Here is a 22,669-nt window from a genome sequence, read left to right as displayed (position 1 = left end):
ATGCAGTCTTGCTTGTTGGTATGACACCTGATCTTAGGGTTAGGCATTCCTGTTGTGTGTGTGTGTGTGTGTGTGTGTGTGTGTGTGTGTGTGTGTGTGTGTGTGTGTGTGTGTGTGTGTGTGTGTGTGTGTGTGCGCGTGCGTGTGTGCGCGTGCGTGCGTGCGTGTGTGTGTGTGAATAAGTGGGTGGGTGGGCGGAGTGCGTAGGGGATGGGGCTGTTTTCAAGGTGTCTCTAGAAAGGTTTTTTTTTGTAAATTCCAAGTTCATCAAGAAAACCTGTTTTTATTGGCTGTGAGGCATTGCCCATTCGAGTGTGTTCTGTATTGTGAAGAACTTCTGATTTTATTGCTATTTCGAGATGGGCAAGTTTCAGTTAACGGGGGCTTAGTGTGTGTCTGTTCACTTGCTCACTGATTTCTCATTGTGACATCCTGTTTTCTCTAGTACCCCTGTTCTGTTATATTCCGTTTTCTCTAGTAACTATATAGAATGGTTCAGTTTCATTCCCCTGTTCTGTTGGAGTGGAGTTTGGCAAACTGCATTCAATGCAACAGGGGTGAGCTGTCGTGTTCTGGAATCTGTAGAGGCTGACATCTGTGTGCTCCCACTGCGCGACAGGCCTTAGGGTGCCTGCTGTACAAGTTGTGCTTCTTCAGCTTGCCCTTTGGCGAGAGTGCCCTGGCCATTCAGAGTGGGAACTTCACCATACCCGACAACTCTCGCTATTCCAAGCAGATGCATTCCCTCATTCGTGAGTATTGTACCTTTTTGTTAATGCCAAGTGTAGTGTTCATTTAACTCTTGTTATTGTTACCCATTATTGTTACCATTTCTTCATGTGGTGCTTTGTACATATTGAATGAATACAGAAATTTGCGTAATGGAAACTCACTTGGTCATTTTGCTGAGTACTGTGACACTTGTACAAGAAAAACATTGGCTGGGGTGTTTTGAAAGGTGTCCATTCTTTATAGACACAGAGATCAGTTAGTTAAATATTTATGGGAATCCCCCAAGGTGGAGTAGATTTGCAGTAAGTGAGTAATTGCTCAGTGACATCCACCCAAGCGCAGCCATACGGTTACAAAGGAAAGCTATACAGCACAAAGCTGTGTAACATTTCTTTGTAGCCATATGGCTGTGCTTGGATGGATGTCACTGAATAATTACCACCATATTAGAGACCAGTTAGGCAGATCTTACAGAAGCATATCGCATATAAGTGTAGGAACTTGTGCATCAGCCATCCTTTAGTAGCCTCACATATAGTGAATCTTTTTCCAGCATCTTCTGTTATCAAAGGTAAAGGTATTTTCTTTTGGTGCAGACTTTTGTTTATGGGTTGCATAACACATGCTGTCTAATGTTGCTCATTGGTATGTAATTACTCCTGAGAGATTTGTTTCATCAGGGTCATAAGTAGATGCAGGTTTACTGCAATGTGCTTCATTTGCAAGCTAGCTCCTAGCCTTGTATTTGTCTAGTCTTCACTTCATGCTACTTTTCATAATACCCGCCGCTTGTCTTTTCTTGGCTCTTGATAACCTGTACTCGTGCCACAGGAACAAATTTAATGTCATGAACTGCTTACTTAATGCCGCTTGTGCAGTACCACATGAACAAACTGCAATAGCCTTGCTGCTATTCACGACCTAATTACTGTAAGAACCCGTTTTTAATACGTTTTTTTTTTTTTTTTCGCTTTTATCATGTCAGATTTTAGTCTTGTGATATTCGGGAACAGGCAGCAGTGGCGTAGAGGTAGAACATCCGCTTCACAAGCGAGAGGACCGTGGTTCGAATCCCTGTACCGCGGAATTCTCCACTGGTTAAAAAAAAAGTGCGTGTTGATGGAATTGCATAAACAGGTTTGGAGTGCGAACTAATGCCGGTGAACACCTCTGGCAATGCACTCCCTCACCAGAACATGAGTTGACCACCCTGGTGCAGTAATTGGCCACAACCTCCCATGATTAGTCCTATAAAAAACCCCGGCCCTCAGTCGCCAGCGGCTTCGGAGCAACTGACCACAACGGCAGTCAAACCTGTGACGGAGCAGAGGGTGCTGAGAATTTCTGGCTCCGAACAGGCTGTCATTGGAAATTGATCCTGGCAACATTTAATGCTAGAACCGTAGCTAGTGAGGCTAGTTTAGCAGTGCTGTTAAGGAACTAGAGGGTATGAAATGGGATATCATATGGCTTAGTGAAGTTAGGAGGCTGAATGAGGCATATAGTGTGTTATCGAGGTTTATTGGAAAGACTAGAACTAGGAGTAGGTTTCCTTGTCAATAAACATAGCTAGTAATATAGGGAAAGTCTATAGCATTAATGAGAGGGTGGCAGGCATCGTAATTTAGCTCAATAAGCGGTATGAACCGAAGGTCGTACAGGCCTACGCACTTATATGTAGTCATGATGACCAGGCAGCTGAAATCTTCTACAAAATGTAGAATTGGCAATGCGGAAAGGAAAAACTCTGTATACTGTACTAATAGGAGACCAATGCCAAGGTAGGGAAAAAGCAGGCAGTGGGTGACTATGGCATTGGTTCTAGAAATAGCAGGAGGAGTTACTAGTTGAGTTTGCCGAACGCAATAACTTATGAATCATGAATACCTTCTTCAGCAAACGGAAGAACCGTTAGTGGACATAGAAAAGTCTTAACGGGGAGGCTAAAAATGAAATTGACTTCATACTGTGTTCTAACCCTGCTATTATGCAGAATGTAGAGGTAATTGGGAAAGTGCGATGCAGTGACCACAGGATGGTAAGGTCTCGAATTGGTCTAAATCTGAAGAGGGAACGAAATAGATAAGGAAGATGTCCATCAACAAATGTGTGGTGAGGGGGAGGGCAGAAGAGTTCAGGATCTCTTTACAGAATAGATATTCAGCTCTAACAAAGGATGACGACATCAGCCTAGAAGCAGTGAACAATAATTTCAGAGATATCATTACTGAATGCGCTGTAGAAGTAGGCGGTAAGATAGTTAGGATACCTGTAGGCTGTCTAAGGAGACGAAAGGTTCGATTAAGAAACGCCAAAGTATGGAAGTTTCGAGCCCAACAGACAGGATATAACTGGCAGAGATATCAGTAACCATATAGTAGCCGGTATAAGCAAGTATATAACATGCGGAAAATTGAGCATGCTCTAAAGAATGGGGCCAGCCTTACAGCGGTGAATGGGAAATTGGGCATAGGCAAAAATCAGACGTATGCGCTATAAGGAACAAGATGGGCAATGTCATCATGAATATTGACAAGATAGTCAAAGTAACAGAGGAGACGCAATCTTCCCAGTACTATTCACAGCTTGCTTAGAGGAAGTATTCAGAGACTTAGACTGGGAGCAGTTAAGGGTAAGGGTAAATGGAGCATACTTCAGTAATCTGCGATTCGCTGATGTCATTGCCTTGCTAAGTAACTCAAGGGATGAACTGCAAATAATGATTGATGACCTCGACAGGAAAAGCAGAAAGGTGGGCTTGAAAACTAATATGCAGAAGACTAGGGTAATGTTCAGGAGCCTCCGGAAGAAACAGCAGTTTACATTAGGTAGCGAAGCACTAGAAGCAGTAGGCAAATATATCTACTTACGACAGGTAGTAGCCGCAGATCCGTACCATGAAAGGGAAATAACAAGAATAAGTTTGGGATGGAGCGCATTTGGCAAGTACTCGCAGACTATAACTAGCAGCTTAACGGTATCCCTCAAGAGGAAAGTATACATCAGTTGCATTTTACCTGTACTCACCTATGAGGCTGAAAGGTGGCACTAACGCAGAGGGTTCTCCTTAAGTTGAGGACAGCACAAAGGTCAATGGAACGAAAAATGGTAGTGGTAACGTTTAGAGATAGGAAGCGTGCAGAGTGGGTCAGAGAAATAACTCGTTACTGACATTCTAGTGTAAATCAAGAAGAAGAAATGGGCATGGGAAGGACTTGTAATGCGAAGAGAGGATAACTGATGGTCGCTTAGGGTAACAAGCAACCATCAGTTACCACACAGCGCAACAAACGAAAGACAAGCGAGTAGACGCTGCTCCGTTCTACTCGCTTGTCCTTTATTTGTTGCACTGTGTGTTTTAAAAAATGATGCACCAACTAGCTCAACTCTCAGTTTTATAACGAACTGTATTCCAGGGGAAGGAAAGCATAGCAGGGGATGGTAGAAAGTTAAGTGGGCAGATGAGGTTAAGTAGTTTGCAGGTTTAAGTGAATGCAGCTAGCAGAGGACCGGGTTAATTGGAGGAATATGGGAGCGGCGTTCACCCTGCAGTGGGTGTTGTATGGCTGATGATGATATATGTGGACCTGAACAAATTTTGCTTAAATTCGCTGTTCTTAACAGCTTCATAGGCCTAGTTTTTGTTCTTAACAGCATTAACAGCATTAAGCTTGCAGCTAGAGAAGGCGCTACCCGGCACTGCCGTTGGCTGACTGTTTCGATAGCTTTCGTTTCTCCACGCTTACCCTGCTATTGTTGCGGCCACAGTGCCTGCGACACAAATGCGACCGGAAGCATGCCAAGCACACCTTGCACAGGTGTCTCACAGGCCTCTCCAGCCATGCTGGCCATACCCTAAAGCCACGCTTGACCAGTATTCCCAAAGAGCGCGTTGTTCGTGCTTTTGAGAAATGTGGGATGCCGAATGTGTTTAGATGTACCAAAAAAGATTTTATACAGAAAGATATCTCTAGCAAAAGACTCTCCGCGGACAATACATGTACCGGATGGCAACAATCGGGAAAACCCTGAATCTTATAACACTTCATAGTGCAAACGCCGCGTGCGGTGATAGATACGAAAAGGCAGGAGCGCTTCGCTTATTGGCGAACGGTTTGTGCGCTGTTGTCTCGCATCAGCTGGAAGCGGCCTACTGATTTTAGAAGAGCAGGACCTTGTGGCTTCTGTAATTGCCGGGCAAATGTAAGCTGCTCTTCTCCTCACTGAGCGTGAAGTTCTCTGATCAAGCGTGTCGATGCAAAAAGAGGAGCTAACCAGCATTGGCACATGTAGGTTTGAGACACTATTCGATGCCTGGTGCGGGGTTGCCTTGGAGGCGGAGCCCATTACAATTCGTGGGACAGCTGCAAAATGTAGTGCAAATAAATACTTTTGTTGATCTTCCTTGCTCGCATTGTACGTGGATGAAAACGTTTTTTCCAGTTTTTGCTATCCCGAAGTTAGTTAAAATATTTATAATGTAGTATAATATGTAATATTCTGTGTAACGCATTAAAATATATATTATATACCTACTAGTATATATAGTTATACTATAGGTATATTATATACGGATTCATATTGTACATGGGTTTTTATGGTACTAGCTAGTCACAATTCATTTACAAGAGAAAGGCCTATTCTCATCCTCATTCTCATCTCATCCGCAGAAACGCATGCGATATCTTTGGAAACGACTTCCTATCAATTGGCTAATATTTTGTTCATAACTTCAAATGAAGTTAGGCATCTCTACTACATTTTTGTTGTGAATTGCACAACTTTTACCGACACTTCTGACACTGAGCTCAGAATAAGTAAATGGCCAGGGTGTCGAACCGGAACATCGGGCGAACCGAAAACCAGAACCAGACCCGAATTTTTTCCGCTATCGTGGAACTAAACCCGAACCACAACAAAGTGGCGGAACCGTTCCGAACCAGTTCGAGGTACAGTTCCAACCTACTTTTCCTGGCAACATACAAGCGGGTAGACAGGCTTGACTACTGCGTTTGCTACTGTTTGTTAGCTACGTCGAGGAAACTAGAGGGATGTCAGAACAGCAATAGGCGATGCGCAAAACGCCGGCAACGCCATTTGTCGCCAAAGCCGCAAAGCGTAGGCGGGCTCGGTCGGGTGCTGTTCATGTCGGTGTCTATGCGCGCGCGTCGTGTTTTCGTCTTTGGTTGCGGTTTAACAAATATAAGACCGCTGTCAACCTTTAGCAATGTCAAGGAAGAATTCCTGCGTAGTTGGGATTTCGAACACACATAAAAATCTTGCCAGGAACACGTTTGTAGTTTCCAGTGATGCTTCACAAGAACGACGGCGGCCGTGAATCGCGGCTGTTCGACGCAGAAAGCAAGCAATCGCACCGAATGACATTTGTTCAGGTTAATGTCATTTTTTCGACGTGCTTCTACATGACCAAAGCTAATGCCATTTCCAAATTATGGTAACTGTAATTGATACGCAAGTATTGGGGTACCTTCAATATGTTGCGAAGAGTACGGCGCTGTAAAAGAAAGCAGCCTTTAAATTGACATTCATATCTTGCATACCTTGTAACCAACCTCTTGATAGGACTATCAATTGTGAAGTTAGCGGCTTGTCGGCGGCATTTGTATACGAAAGGGTACGGAAGGTACGCACATCTGCGCTCGACTGCGAAATGCGTACGAGGTTCAACAACGTACACTTTCCGCACTAAAGCAAGTGTCAAGAGCAACACATAAACTAGGCAGTATTTAGTGTACTGTCTGACGGCGCTTTTATAGAACATTCGAGTATCGCCCTACGGCGCAGCATACTACAGCCCCGTTGACTCTCGTATGTTTTCGCCAGATCGTTCGCTCGGCGTATTAAGGCCAGTCGAAAAATGTTCGAGCTTAGCCTCATCAAAAAAGCATACGGCAAATTCGTGACGCTTGCCACATCGGATGCCACGAGCTTACCGCAATGACTCTGCCCGCGAAGGCGGCCGACGACGGCGCTCTGGCCGTGTGCTAGGCCTTAGTCGTCGCTAGGCCTAAACGCCTAAACGGTTTCGAATATAAGCCGTAGCTGGAAGTGCTTTGGAAATAGTAAATTTCCTATTTATAAAACTGCCTTACTATCAGTTCAATTGTCTCACAAATTGTCTTACACTAAACGGAAGGTTTAACATCTGCGACGCCTTAGCAGCGGAGCCAGAGAACGAAATCAGATGAGCTGCGTCACACCGGCAGCAGCTGCTAAAAGCTCAAATTTGCTTGTATTGCTGTTATCACTTCTTCCAAATCTCGTTACATAACAGCGATCCTGAGTAAAGATAATTGTTTTAGATTCCTTCCTCAAACTAAGCTCGTATTATTTAAGATTTACCGAGCATGCTTTTCTGAAAGAAATCCTTGACGACATGGCGCCGACGGACCGCGGCAGCAGGAGCGACCTGTTCCGCCCGCGCTGAGTGCGGTGGCTACGGATTGGCTGGCAGTGATGGGTGCCAGTTTTCTTTTCTTTTTTTCCTTTTTTTTTTACGATGCTATTCGGCATATTTCACATTATTATATTTCACATTAGCTGCAAAATTATACGAGCACAGTATTATTTGATGCAGGTGGCACTTTTGTAGTTTATTTTAGGTATATCTTCTCACCGAGTCTTTGGTGTCAACATAACACATTTCCTTGATCGCATTCGGATGAATACCTCAAACTCATTTGATACCTGATGTCGTTTTCATCGAATGTCATTATAGTTTCTCGTGTAGCAGAAAACAAATATTTTGAACGAGCGTCATTCGATTGAAAAGGCATTAAATTTGCTGTGTGGCAGGGCTGAGTGATAACTATGTTTTCAGTGTTTTCTGCTTGTCATTGCACCTTCCGTGAACACTTCTTGTTTAAAGTTGGTCGCCTCCGCTAGCTGGGAAGGTACAATACACATTAGATTTGTGAAACACTTAGAAAGACGATTTTTAGCGCGCATTGACATCGCACAGCACACGGTTGCATCTTGCGTTTCGCCTCCACCTAAACGCGGGTGGCACGGTAGACTTTGGTCCCGATAACTCGATCCTCTTCAGTAGCCTGAGCCACTGCGGCGGGTTATTGAACAGATATTTGCCAATATGCGTTTAGAAACTGGTCATGCAATTACTTTGAAGACCAGAGAAAAAACATAACATGTCACTGCACTAGCTATTCAGACTAAGGGCTCTAGAACTTGTTTTAAAGCGCGCTGTAATCCTGCAGTTAGGCGCGAGGGGGATACAAATGAAATGAAGATGATACTACAATAATAAAATAGGATATAAAATTTTAATCTGATATGCTCTTGGCTAACCTGTGATGCAGCTTTTCAGATATCTCTGCTGATATCTCAGTCCTCCGTGAAATTATCTACCCCGTCTGCCTTTTTAACGACCGAATATGTGAAATCAATGCTGTACAGGCAGTGGTAAAGCGCAAGCATGAAAAATCTGAACTCTTGCTACAGGAGCCCAATACACGCTATTTTTCTGATGCTCAGAATGCTAATTTGCAAGCTCGCTGGCTTTTCCTGTGGCTGCACCGGTATGAAACCGCTCGCAGTGTCGACGACGCTGCCTAGTTTACTGTAGCAATATATTGCATGTAAACGAAGCAAGCGTGTACCATTAAGCAAAGAAAGAACATTGGTTCATAGGTCAAGGAATGAACGAATTAGCGTGGCGTTGCAAATAATGCGGGGCACTCAAAATGAGCTCCACTTCGTACGCAACCTTGTTGACGCTCGTCTGCAGGAAACACTTGATGCATATGGAGGCGAAGTAGTTCCAGACGGCCGTGATATCGAACATATGTCCACTATTATAAAGTGCGATCCCCTTGCGCGCACCACGGCCACGCTTGTCGTGAGGCCTGCCTCGGGTTCCGAAGGCCGCCGCTACGCGGTTTTCAGTGGCGCCCCTATAGGCGCTGCGCATAGCGTATAGATGGTGAATTTTTGCAACAAAGCGGAGAAGGTGCCTACCGAGGCACTCATTGTGATAATTGTGATAATGGCAATAATGCAATGTGCTCACTGTGACTGTTCAAATGGCACAAAGCTTTTGTAGATGCCACGAAAAGGTCCAGCCCAGCAATTGTTTCGGCGCCCGTCGACAACGGCTACAGATGGCGATAACAATTGTGTTCATGTTTTAGTGAAAACTAATCGATATTTTAGTATCCGTGTGATTGCGGAAGAGTTAGAAGTTCTACATAGATGGAAACAGTTAAATGCAGATCTGTTTTCACTAAAACACACCCAATCATTATCAGTGATTGTAGCCGTTGTGGACAGGCGTCCGGACCGTTGCTGAACTGGATATCTTGATGGACGTCCGTAAATGCTCTGTGCCATCTGAACAGTCGCGGTCAGTACATTGCATCATTACATTGATCATGTAATCCCCTTATGTAATGCCCTTGGGCCTTTAAAGGAAAAATGATCAAGTGCCTCGGCAACTTCACCAGTTTATTGCAAAACTTCACCACATATTGCTGCTCGTTGTTCTGGCTCCAATTTCCTCGATGCAGCTAAACAGGAATATACGCTCACATCCACTTGCTCCGCCTATTTGAAGCCAACTGAACTCGTCTCAGTGTGAAGCTGAAGGGTTCTCACCATCCCCGAAACTGGTTTATCACACTGATACACTCAAAACGGTACTAGTCTCATTACTTTCAGGACAGACACGGTATAATTTCTAAGTTGAGTTACATATATTGATAAGTGAATACATAGCCATGTACAACGCAAAAATGAAATTACGAATTGTTAAAAAAATGTCATGCAAATCATTTTAATTTCTTGCCGCTCGACAAATTCGTGATTAACATGGCACGTGCATTATAGCTGTAGTGATGCGACGCCAGCAGATGCAATTTGATTGACCAAAACTGATGGTGGGAAGACCGCCTTGGGCAGCAATTTACCGGCCTGTTCTTGAGTTGTATCTCAACTTAGCACAAACATGATTCTATAAGTCAATTTCCCGTTTCGTCTTCTCTCCCTGTTGTCCCAGCGATATCTGCTTGTTTTATTTCCCTTGGCAAGTTGAACTTTGCCAGAAGTGAAGCTCCGATGTTCAAACGTGAAGACTGTGTGGAGCAAGGAAATGAGTGAAATTTCTAGGAGTATTGATTCACAAGCTCTATTTGGTGTGCTGTCGTATTGGGCCATGCAGCTACTGTGTTCAAAAAGAGAATGTGTTTCAGTGCTTTATCCACCATCACTGATGTTTGGGCCATGCAGCTACTGTGTTCAAAAAGAGAATGTGTTTCAGTGCTTTATCCACCATCACTGATGTGAATACCTAAGAAAGTCTAGAAAGATGGCACTGAAAGCTAAAAGTTCGCTATTGAGAAAAAACGTTACTAATGAGTAGCCTGGTCTATGGGTTGCGCGGTGACAAGGGAAAGGGACGAGGTGAAGCAGACCGAAGAAACCTGCGACTAGGCCCTAAGGAAAAAAGGAAAAAAACAGAGGAGGGAATGGCAGTAATTGTGCAATCAGTGAAACTGCAACTTGAGAGACTCTACCAAAAGAAAAGCCGGTGAGGCGGTGGGAAGAGGCTAGCTTGAAGAAGCAATGCAGGAAGTAAAAAAAAATATCAAATCAAGAAAAGGGTAAACGGAGTCTATTCCAATGCCACTCGTGTGGACGCGACCGCTTTTTATCCCCAGGGTCCCCGAAAATATCCCTGCTATTTTTTTTCTAGTCCATTTGAACTGGTTCGGGCAGGGTCGAACCGGTTCGAACCGGAATGGAATGTGTCTCCTGAGGCAAAACCGAACCCGAACCTAACCTGAAAAAGTACCGTTCAGGGCGTCGGGGCGTGTTTATCTTTTGATAGCTCCTGCGGTGGCGGGGAGTGAACTTGACAGAGTGCCCATGATGGCTTGATTGCACAAGCCTGGTTCGATTTATCACGCCGCGCTCGGGGCAGGTGTAGTCCACTGCCACAAAATCATTGGAAAGCGTGATAGCTAAATGCTGTTTGAAGCGAAAAATGCTAAAAGCCAGTGTCATGATCGCAGCTGACCGTGTGCTTTCGTTGATTCATACATGCAAGGGTAAACGACTCCCGAAAAAAAACAAAAAAAAAAAACGCCGCTTTCTAGCATTTGCAGCCGCCATATATTACGCTATGCCGCGCGTACAGCATAACGATAATAGATGACTCTCGCAAAAAAAAAACATTTGCCGCTTTTTAACGTCTGCAAGCGCCATAGCCACGTCAGCCGCCGCGCGCAGAAGGTTCGCAACACACGCTGGAGAAAGCATTAGACGTTCTGTTCGAAAACGGGCTAAGCTGGCTTGGCGCATGCGTAGCGCGTGCTCGGCAAAAGAATGGACACACCCTTGCGCTTCGCTCTATCTCGTTTTTTCCCCTCTCGCTTCCATCGGTTCTCTCTGGTTTATTCACGCACATGGCTTGCAAACGTCACGTGCTGGCGCGCGGGAAACGATAACCGCAGATGCGCGCGCCTTTGGGGAATGGGCGCGGCATTGCCCTAGACCAGCCGTCGTCGAACTGTCCCCTCTCATTCCTTTCGCGCGTGGCTTGAAAACGTCTCGCGGCAAATGGCCAAGGGTGATGAGATCGTCTTTGAGGAAGGCAAACTTTCCAGTGCGTGGTGTGGAGTTCGATATATCGAACGACCGGTGAAATTGAGTTTGATGTATGACGCGGCATTCGTATATTTTTGCATGGGATTTTCAAGGGGATTTTTTGTGAGTTCGATATAACCAAAATTCTATATATCTGGGTTCTACTGTATATATTGTACCTCGGGCCGAGGCTATTTTTCTTTCCTTTGCTGCCTCAACATAACATATGTATATATTGTACCTATTCTTTCCTTGATTTAGCTACCAATTGTATAATCTCTGTTCTTTTCTGCCCATTTAAGGACCATTTTTTTTTCTCTACTGTCCTTAAACCTGAATCCTTTGGCTAAATCAGCCGTGTTGCCTTGAGTTGTAAGGCAGAACCCTCTGCAGAAATTTATCAAGTGTTCAGCAGTTCTGCCCTCCTCTCCACATGCACTGCATAAAGTGGCTATCTGCTGGTACTTGACTCCGTATATTTTATTTAATCTGCAATACTCCTGTCTTGCATGGAACAACAATGAGCAGCCTGTAGAATTATCATGGGTGTTTACTTTGGCCTTTTCTTGCCTTAGTGCTGTGTATATTTTTAGTGCTGATCTAGTCATCATCCCTGTTTGTCAGAGACTGCTTTTTCTTGAACTTTTTCCTTAACTGACAATTCCTTATTTGTCCCCCTACTGCTCTAAATATCTGCTTGCCAATTTTTTTGTTTTTTTTTTTTTCAACATTGGCTACATTGGATACAAGCTACTGAAAACTTTCCTAGCCCACCACTTTTCCTTTATTTCTTTCAATTGCAGCTCGGATTCTATCTTGCTGCTAGCTTCCCTGCTCTCGAATGAAGACCATTCCAGGCCACCTTGTACCCCTTAATTTGATATATTTTCATGGGCTCCCAAAGCAAGCCTAGTTACCTCACACTGAGCCCACTTATAGCAGCCACAGTTATAATAGCTCAGTTACTATGAACGAAGGTGGTGCTACTGTCAAAATATATTGTCACGCGCCTTTGTAGAACGACGACGGAAGATGAAGAACTGTCGGGTAGATCGGTGAAGAAGAAAGAGCAAGGGCAGAGGGACGTTTGTACGCTCTGCCGCAGTCCTGTTTGGACCGATCCCTGTAAATAAACCCCCCGTGCGTACAAAGCACGTTACAATATATTACAGCAATGACGATGCGTCTCAAATACCATTAAAACTGCGGCTGCACAATTTGGTTAGAGCAAATGCAGAGGCACTGTAAACTCTACCACTCTGTATAAAAATTCACTGTCTGCAGGCACGATGGTAGAAGTTTGCCAGCTTCATGACACATGACCTCCCCATGCTCCTCTACTCTCCCCCTCCCTTCCCCCTTCAGAAAAGAAACTGGAAATCCTACTAGCAATAAAAAATGGTGCACTGTGACTGCAGAAATCAGGTGTACCGCACGCCGATAGAAGCTGTGGCACTGTCACATGGTGTGGCTTACTGGCCGAGCCAGCCATGTGGCATGCGCTGATTCCTTATTTCACATTGTGCACTGCTTCCAAGAGCACAGTACACAGAAGCACAAAGTGCGCAGTTGATGGGTTGCTCCTTTGTACGGTTGTTACTTTCTCAGTACACGTGGTTTGTGCTAGCCTCGTCGCCGTATCTGTAGAATTTTTAGGAAAATCAGAGGCTCCAAGACTGCTTTATCGCTCGTAATATTTGAGAGTTACAAATCTGCCCAGTGCGACTGAAAACGACAAGATTTTAAGTGCAAGTAATGGTGCTGACTCGACAACAAGAAAGCGTCACAGGAAAGCGACCTGCGCGGATGTCAAAGAATCGTCGCTTCGACCCCCAGTTTGTTGGCACCTGGTTCCGAGACAGTCTTATCAGTGGACTGCTGATGCTCAGGAGACTTTTTTTCTTGTAGACCCTCCAGATTTCAGCCCTGAAAATTGGTTACCGCACCAGTTTAAAGATCGCCATGGAGTAATGTTCAAAATTGTTTCTCAAATTTTTTTCTGGTGAAGCAGCCTCAGTGATGACCAAAGACGTTGACACGTGACTCTCCAAAGGCATTCCGATGATAGCATGCTATGCTCAGTGGAACGCATGCAGTTTTGATGAAACTGCACTCTTCTATCGGATGCTGCCGTCAATGACCCATGCCTGCTAAGGAGGCATTTGCGTTGATGGAAAGCACTGAGCTTTGCATTGCTGTCCTGTTGTGCAGGAACATGGGCAGCACTGACTAGTGTCTGTAATTTGTCATCAGATTGCCTGTCAAGGATTTTGGACAGGCAACATAATAAAATGTACGACACACAAATTGTTCTCTGGGTGGCTGATGGAATTTGCTGAATTTGACCAGGACATAACTGAGAAAACCTCTCTCTCAATAACTGTTTGGCCCACCCTGCGCAGTTTTCCCTGACTGCGGGGACCATATTCTTCCTGGCACCAAATGCAGCATAGAAAATTCAGCCGTTGGACATGCATCATTCACGGTGCTCAAGGTGTTCTTTTTGTCAGTGGTGCGTAATCCAGAGGGTACTGATGGCAATTTATCGAGCATATGCTGACATCCCATTTTGGATCTCTATGTGCATCGCTATGGAAATGCTTGAAGCAGCCTGGATTCAGCTAACTGTAGAGGGCACCGCAATTAAGGGAAGTGTTTATTCTTCCAAGAACGATGGATGAGGTTGTTGAACAGTCTCACAATTCGATGTAAGTGGAGCTCTGGCAATGCATTGTCGACATACAGCTGGCCGGAGGTGATGTTGCTTAGTTCGTGGATAGCGATGATGACGCCGAGGTATCTCTTCACGTGCAATGGCTCTGACAAAGCCATTGCGTCCGAGGTGTGAGTACTACCCGAAAGTGAAGATTTTGGAAGATGTCAAGTATGCTAACCTGCCACTGGTTGCCGTGAGCGTGAAACAGTTTGTTGCTAGCTAGGGCCTTGGAGCGGTGCAGAAAATGCTGTGATAAGGTGCTCTTTGAAAAAGGAGATGCACATAACTGACGTAAAAAATAAAAGCTGTTCTGAATTGACTTTTTATTTTTAGCAGTAACATGGAAAATCCATGTACCACGAACTTTGGATATAACAAATGCAATCTGTGTGGCCATCAGGTTTGTTGCAAGTGGGCTCAACTGTACTTATCCACTACCTACAGTGCGGCTTCTTAGAGCGCCTTGCTCTTTGCTTCCACCAAAAAGCAGCTGTCAGAGCTAAGGTTTACTCCCATGTTGTTGGGTTCAGTAGTCAAGTGCCCTAACCACTGAGCCACTGCAGCGGGCTGTTGTCAACTATACGCATCATGTTATTAATGTACATCAGTCCTGGTAGTGATTGCTCAATTCATTCTCTTTTCTCAAAAAAAAGGAAGGATTGAAACTGAGTCTGCTCCTACCTAATTTGGTCTCTAATCCTTAATGAGTGCAGCATAAACAACAAATGTCACAGAGGGCACGTTTGCCCAAGCCTTTTTTTACCTCTACAGGCTCCAACACCTTTTTTTTTCCATTGTATGGGCACCTGGTTGCCTTTCTTGGTTGCCAACAAAGATGTTTTCGAGCAGCAAATTCCTGCAGGTGATGACAGTGAACAGGAAAGTGAAGAGAGCTCTAAACAGCACAGAGGCTGTCAACATGTTCAGGGAATCGAGGGACTACTTGGAGAGGGCACCTCTTGTCTGCTGTCGAGAAAGTGCTCCATTTTAATTTCATCCACAATTTTGTCCCATCAAATATTGTCTAGTATTGCTAAAGAAATATTTCGTCCTTTTTGCAATAAATCCAGTTTTATACGAGGTGAACATCCTTATTTGTTTATTCTTGCTCTCTAACAATGTATGAAAAGCAAGATGGTGCATGTTTATACGAAGCTTTGAAATAAAAAATTTCCGCTTTTAAACCTTTACGTTGTCCATCTTAGAATATCGTTTTCTTGGGCTCATGGGAGGCTTTTTTGCAGAATTTGTGTGCATACTTTTAAAACAAATAATTATGAGGTTTGACTGTATAATTAACGAGTTGCACCAACTCTGAAAATGACTGCATTAACATATTTAAGGCATTAAGTGTTTACAGTAATTTCTTGGGTGCTTGTGGCACAGGTGTTAAATAGGGCATCCAAAAAGTAATGCTGCTCATTTTCTTTTCCTGAATTTTTTAAAATATGAAGTTAACAGAAAAAATTTCTGCAGCATATCTGCCCGATCTACAGTTATGTTTAAGATTTCATCGGTCACTTTCCATGTATTTGAGGCACGAGGACAATGCATGCCTTTTCTGTACCAGCCTCTAACGCTATATATACAGTCGAACCTGGCTACATCAAACTCTAAGGGGATCACGAAATTGTTGAATATATCGATAATTCGATATACAGAAGTCGGCTTCAGACACTGGTTGCGATCAGGAAAAATGATAGTGTTGGTCTCATAATCAACCCACCCTCTACTTTTGCCGCCGAGAATTTGGAAAAAAAAAATTTGTTGGTGGTACGTTTCTTCGCTTCGTGTCGTTGCATTCACAAGTTATTTATTGGCAGCGCGCCAAGATGCTGCACAGTGATATACATCGCGGCGTGTTTATTTTTTTTTACTATAATTCAGATGCTAGTTTTTGCGGTGGCGGGGAGCGATCTTGGCAGAGTGCCCGTGATGCACAAGCCTGGTTCGATTTATCACACCACACTTGGGGTGGGTGGCGTCCACTTCCACAAAATCATTGAGAGGAATGATAACACCAAATGCTGTTCGTTTGAAGCGAACAATGCTAAAAGCCGGCGTCATGATCACAGTTGACCGCGTGCTTTCGTTGATTCAGATATGAACGACTCTCTCTCTCAAAAAAAAAAAACAAATCTGCTGCTTCTTAACGTCCGCAGCTGTCATAGCTTACTCTGTGCTGCACGTACCGCCACAAGGTGCATGTCACGCGCCACGCACAGAGGGTTCACAACACACACTGGAAAAAGCATCCGACGTTCTGTCTGCCATGATGAGCAGGCATGGAAAATAGAGGATATTTTTCATGCCTGGTCATCCTGCTTCGAAATGGTCGTGCAAGCGAAATCAGGGCTACCAGTGCTCTTTGCGGGCGAAAAGGAGCTTAGGAGAGAGCATTATACTATGCGACAATGCCGATGACCAGGCATGGAAAATAGAGAAGGTTATGGTCTGCCACGGGCTTAGCTGGCTTGTCTGCGCATGTGTAGCGCGTGCTGATGGGAACGAAGACCAGGAAAGAGGGAAGAAGGGGAGTGAGAAAGCTCGGCAGCTCGACAAAAAATGGTCACACCCATGCGTTTTGCTATATCACATTGTTTCCCCTCTCAAGAACACCAAGGCTGCATTGGCTGTGTTTGCTCCGTACCGGCCGTTGTTAAATCGGTTCCCTCTCGTTCTTTCATGCACATGGCTTGCAAATGTCACGTGCTGCCGCGCAGCAAACGATCACTGCAGATGCGCACGACCTTGGGGAAAAGACATGGCCGCTGCTCTAGACGCCCGTCGCATGGTTTGAAAACATTACGGGGCAAGCGGCCGAGGGTGATGTGATCGTCTTTGGGGAAGCCACACCTTTCAGTGCTTGGTGCGGAGTTCGATATATGGTGCAGCTATCCTATACTTTTACATGGCATTTTCAAGGGGATATTCCGAGAGTTTGATTTAACCAAAATTCGATATATCCTAGTTCAACGTGTGTGTGTGTGTGTGTGTGTGTGTGTGTGTGTGTGTGTGTGTGTGTGTGTGTGTGTGTGTGTGTGTGTGTGTGTGTGTGTGTGTGTGTGTGTGTGTGTGTGTGTGTGTGTGTGTGTGTGTGTGTGTGTGTGTGTGTGTGTGTGTGTGTGTGTGTGTGTGTGTGTGTGTGTGTGTGCGCGCGTGTGCGTGCGTGCGTGCACGCGCTCATATAGCAGACAATTGAAAGGGAAATGAGGGGCTCATTATGATAAAATTTAAAGGAGCGAACAGTCTACAAGTAGAAGGTAAACGTTCGGATTTTCTCTTTTTTTTTTTGCACTTGGTTGTTGATATAGACAAGAATAGTCTTATGGTGATTTTAGGTAGAAAGAATGATAAATGAAAAGCAGAAGGAAAAACAATCCATCACATATTATATTGTGAGGCAGAAGAACGCACCAGCAAATTCACCTTTTTACTTCAGGTAGGCCGAAGCAGCAGCTACCGACTAGCCACAGCTTAGCAACACTTCGTCTTCTTCGCACGACCCGATGACCGATGATGATTACGCTGAGATGAAGATGAAGGTCACTCACAGTGCTTACAATATATATAATATGTGATGGATCTATGTGCAAAGAAAATGGTACGGTGACAAGTCAGGACTGTAAGGAGGACAGTGCAGTACAGTACAGACGAATTCGGCTATCACTTATATTGTTTTCAGGCTGGGGATGAGTGCAGGCATTGGTGCCCACGTTGGCGTCGTGAACTAAAAAAGGAGCTCATTGTTCATTGGGTATGCAAGGCTGACACTTTAGCCAAGATTACATCGAAAATAATTTCTGATGTGCGGCTGTAACATTCTCATTGTTCATTGGGTATGCAAGGCTGACACTTTAGCCAAGATTACATTGAAAATAATTTCTGATGTGCGGCTGTAACATTTGCGATTCTCAAATATTGAACAAGTTTTTGAGGAAAAAAAAATAGAAATGAGGGGCACTACTTTTTGGAAACCTCTTTGCGCATTCAGAAACAGCCTTCTCAGCCTGTATAATGTTTTATTCTGCTCTGTCTTATGGTGAGGGTCCTGCAAACATGGTGGTCTTTTAATGTGGAAGCACAATCACTAGACCCTTTAACTTGAGTTAGGAAAATCATGTTTGGCTCATTGTAAATAGAAATATTAATTTTTAGTAGTCGTTGTATTACTACAAAACTCAGTTAGGGCAAAGACCGTTTTGCTCATCTTGCCCGCCTGCATGAAGCTTTTGGAAAAATTACAAGAGGGCTGCTTCTACAGCATTTAAACACTTAGTTTTCGGGAAATTCCTGGTGGTTTTTGATTACAGTGGATAATATAGAACTGGTGCTCTAAAAAAAAAAGTGTATTAGACTCAAAAGCTTCTGTTGTAATCAACAAAGTGCAAGAATGTTTGCAAATTTGTGTACTATGCATATTTCATTAAGGAAGGATGCAGAGCTAAAGGGCAGGCTTTTGAACTGTTGCACCAATTTTGATAAAATTTTCAGGGGTGGCTTGTCGCCCCTTGTTAAAATATGTTCTAAGTTTCAGGAAATTAGCACTAACAAAAAAGAAGGTTGTAGTTGTCGTAAGGAGTAATTGGAAAACCATCATTTCAAAAATTATAACAATGTACTGACCGTTTGTGCTTATAGATAAGTACATTATGCAGGGTAAGGCCAGTGTCAGATTCTGTAAAATTATGAGCACATAAAAAAGAACACTTCACATCTTTTTTGTTGTGGTATAGGTCATATATTTGATTTTTTTTTTTATCTTAGAGAATAATAACGAATTCAAAGTATGCCTTATCTTGTTCCCAACAAAATGTTAGTCCAGAAACTTTCTTGAAAGCAGCTTTTGGTAAAAGAGTCTGGAAATGTTATGCTTCATAACGGCTGCATTCCTGTAGAAAGTGCAGACTGAGGAAAATGAGTTCAAAGATTACTGAACATGCTACGGTTTAAATTATTAAATCAAAGTGGCTTGGTGCATACGTTGGGCCGTCCTTTTTGACATGACACTGCTCTGTGGTGATTGCTTCGAGCTGCCTCATGTTTTTTAGCTTTACAGTTTCAGTCGATTTTAGCGCACACATCTGGACCATTGCCCATTGCCTCTTAAATAACATCATTGTACTATCAGCTGCCTCAGTTCATTGCACTGTGCTGTTTACTTTTTCTAGGTGGGCGCTCTGCCACGGTTGGCCCTGAACAGTTTCAGATTGTATTATTTAAATTTCTCTCAAGTTCTCAAGTTTCCTCTCTCATTGTATTTGTGCGAATGAGATAAAATAGCCATTTATCCATCATACTATTGCTCCTATGTATGTCCTTAACTACGATAGCATGACAGATATGAAATGTAGCTGCTGACACAATTCCACAGAAAATGCTTAAATCGGCAACGTTTCACAAAACTGATCCCGACCACCAAGCGGCTGCATTTCGATGAAGGCGAAATGAAGTGGCATCCATGTTGGTTTGTGGGGTTTAACGTCCCAAAGTGACTCAGGCTATGAGAGATGCCGTAGGGGAGGACTCCGGAAATTTCGACCACCTGGGGTTCTTTAACGTGCACTGACATCGCACAGCACACTGGCTCCATCGAAAAGCGGCCGCCGAGGGTGTCCGTGTGCTGGGCGATATCGGTGCATGTTAAAAATTCCCAGGTGGCCGAAATTACTCCGTAGCCCTCCACTACGGCTCCTCTTTCTCTCTTTTCACTTTAACTCCCACCTTCCTTCCTTCCCTTACGGTGCGGTTCAGGTGTCCACAGAACAAGTGTGACAGATACTGCGCCTTTCCTTTCCTGTGAACCAATTATTATTATTATTATTATTATTATTATTATTATTATTATTATTATTATTATTATTATTATTATTATTATTATTATTATTATTCACGAAATCTGAGCAGCTGGAGGCCTTAGCCCTAAATATGAGGGAGCGATATGACTAACAGTAAAAAGACTCTCGAATTGACCCCATCATTAAAGGGACACTAAAGACAGCTGCACTCACTTGTACGGTTGGTAGAAATTGATTGTGTGGCCAACCCTTTTTGTACGTGTTGATAGTTTGCTGAAGAAGAAATTGCTGCTGAAGGGATTGGATTTTAAGTTTGAACATTTTTATTCACACCACTTGGTTCAAACTTGACTCCAAGACAGAAAAAAAGAAAGGCTCCACTATCACCGTTTTGCCGTGAATAGCGCTGGCTACTTTCAGAATTCGGCACATATCCTGATGCCACTGCAGTTTTTCTGGTGATGGCAGCAGCACATGTCTCGCCTTTTGACTTTTCTGTGCTTGTGAAACCTTCATTTTTGTGAAAGTGCCTTGTGATCTGTCAGTACTGGTCATGTTGAGCCTGTCCTCATTATCTCTGTAAACTACAACCATCAGGTTGTCATCTGAAAAAGTTGAAGCTATTTGCAGACCTAACCACCAATGCAATGGAATCAGTGGAAAATATGCCTTGCAGAGACACTTTCATATTGCATGCTGTAAAGCGATTCTTTTTTGTGCATCATGCTTTGGTTGCCTGCTTTCAGTTTTTGCCAGTAAAACTTCTTTTTTGTTTGTTTGCTTTTCACTTGAAAGAATGCTACATTCTTGAAATTCAATGTGAAGCCCTCCACAACGGTGTTATTCATAGCCAATTCTTCAGCCTTGGCGTGTTAACCTTCAGTAATATTGAATAGCAAATAATATTCCTGCTGCTGCAAAGGTGATATTTTTTTCTCCTGTGGGACATGTATTCCAAGCTTTTGCTTTGTGTCTTCTAGGGTACATGCTGGAAGTTCAGCCCGAGAAGAGGCCAGACATCTTCCAAGTGTCCTATGTGGCATTTTCACTGGCAGGCAAGGAGTGCCCCGTTCAAAACCTTCATGTATGTTGTTTGAGTGGTCACTTGCTTATAATTTCAAGTTTTTTGGAATGCTAGTAGTATATTATTAAGTTCTGTGTAATTATATATTTATTTACTTATTTACATATGCAGTGAAAGCTGTTAATTCGAGCACTGGTAATTTGACCTTTAGTACTTGGTTTGGTCAAGTTCCATAGAAGTCTATGTATAAGAAGGCTTAATTTGAGTGAGTCGGTTCATTATAGATAATTCAAACTATGTGTCGCCGTGCCTGGGCAGTCAGGCATCCGTCACAAGGCCAAAAAAACTCTTGCAATAGGACAATATAGTCGCGAGGCTAGGTCACCTCCAAAATGGGGAGAGAAGATAAAAACTGATAAAACTGTGGAAGAATTGGCAAAACCGAACTGACACCTTGCGCTGTATTGTAGCCTGATGCGGCTGTGGCAGTGGCTGCCTGCTTTTATTCCGCATGAACTCTGAGACATGCAGCGAAAAACTCTTAATTCATCCCCAATTAATCTGGAAATACAGACAAGCCTTATTATGTCAGTGTGATCCTAGCCAGTGCTCACATAAGGCTGTGGCATTCATGGGACGCAACAGGTCTGCACCAGTTAGGCTGTTTTCAGGTTCAGCTGTCATGGTAAACGATTGTCAAAATGACTTATTTCAAACCTTAAATGGATGCAGCAGAGTTAACTGCGCACCTCTGATGTGCGTGCAACGGGAGGTGTGGCAAAGACTGGCGGCCTTGTATTCAAGAATAGACCTACATAGTTTTGGTTTCACTTTTGTATTTTGTGCCAGCCCACAGTGATGGTGGCTATCTGCTGTGCATCAGTCATTTTGACTGATGGACAGCACATTTTGAGTGCTTCTATCTGCGTGGTCCTTCCACTATTTCAGAATTGTGTGCATGTTAATTGCCCTTCAGCGCATTATGCGGTGAAACCTCCTCAAATGTGGCTGAGGCACCTTGTGAGGGGCCCCACCGTGAAGGATTCTGGCAAGGCCCTTACCATTTTCGAGCAGTTCTTTTGATGTTCCCCACAGTGTGCACGCTCTAAAGCATTGATAGAAATGCAAAAAACAAGTCTTTGTTGCAATGTTCTCATTTTAAAAACCAGGCGGCCATTACCCAATTTTTCGCCAGATAAATTTATCAAATAAGTGGTTCCGAGATTTTTCAAAGCCATTGGATAATTTGAACTTCAGATAATTCATACACTTTTTTCCGGCCCCAGAAAGTCCGAATTGAGCTCTCATTGTACTGTTGTCTTTGGTAAGACATTGCAGAAGTGCATACAATACAGAAGAGCGCAAGATATTAGCAAGTAAAATAAGGAAAGACAGATTTTTCAATAGGAAAACTCCAATGATAGCTCACTAATTCTACCTTCATTAAATCAGAAATCTGGATAATTCAAACTGCTGGCGAGGTCTTGGAGAGTGCACGTGTAAGTCTATGGTGTTGGCTGCTGGCTGATCAGGGTGCTGCGGGCCTTGTCCTAGCTAATTTGAATAGGCTTCAAAAGTGAGGCAGTGGCCAGGTGTGGCCAGCATGGTAGGAGTTCATCAAGATATCAGTTCTAAAACCTAAGCTGCATGCTGCAGAGATGCCTGCGCACCTTTGGCGTGTGTACAATGGCAGGTGTGATGAAAAGTCAATGGCCTCCCCTCTGAGAATAGTCCGACTGCGTACAGTTGAACTTTTCCACTATGAAACTGACGGGGCAC

General features: G+C 43.8%; 1 protein-coding gene across 3 annotated transcripts in view; it reads left to right on the top strand.

Moving 5' to 3' along the window:
- Window positions 1–22,669, top strand: part of Nak (Numb-associated kinase) — a 102,457-nt gene that overhangs the window by 24,217 nt on the left and 55,571 nt on the right. For all 3 annotated transcript variants that reach the window (XM_084588307.1, XM_084588305.1, XM_084588304.1), the window contains exons 7-8: window positions 620–752; window positions 20,847–20,950. In XM_084588307.1, coding sequence (XP_084444433.1) covers window positions 620–752; window positions 20,847–20,950 — 237 coding nt within the window. The remainder of the gene's footprint in view (window positions 1–619; window positions 753–20,846; window positions 20,951–22,669) is intronic.

This window comes from Amblyomma maculatum, chromosome 1 (assembly GCF_055883805.1).
Source record: "Amblyomma maculatum isolate TAMU_Amacu chromosome 1, ASM5588380v1, whole genome shotgun sequence".
NCBI classification, from domain to species: Eukaryota; Metazoa; Arthropoda; class Arachnida; order Ixodida; family Ixodidae; genus Amblyomma; species Amblyomma maculatum.
Note: the sequence above shows the minus strand (reverse complement) of the source record. Positions and strands in the feature narration are given on the sequence as shown.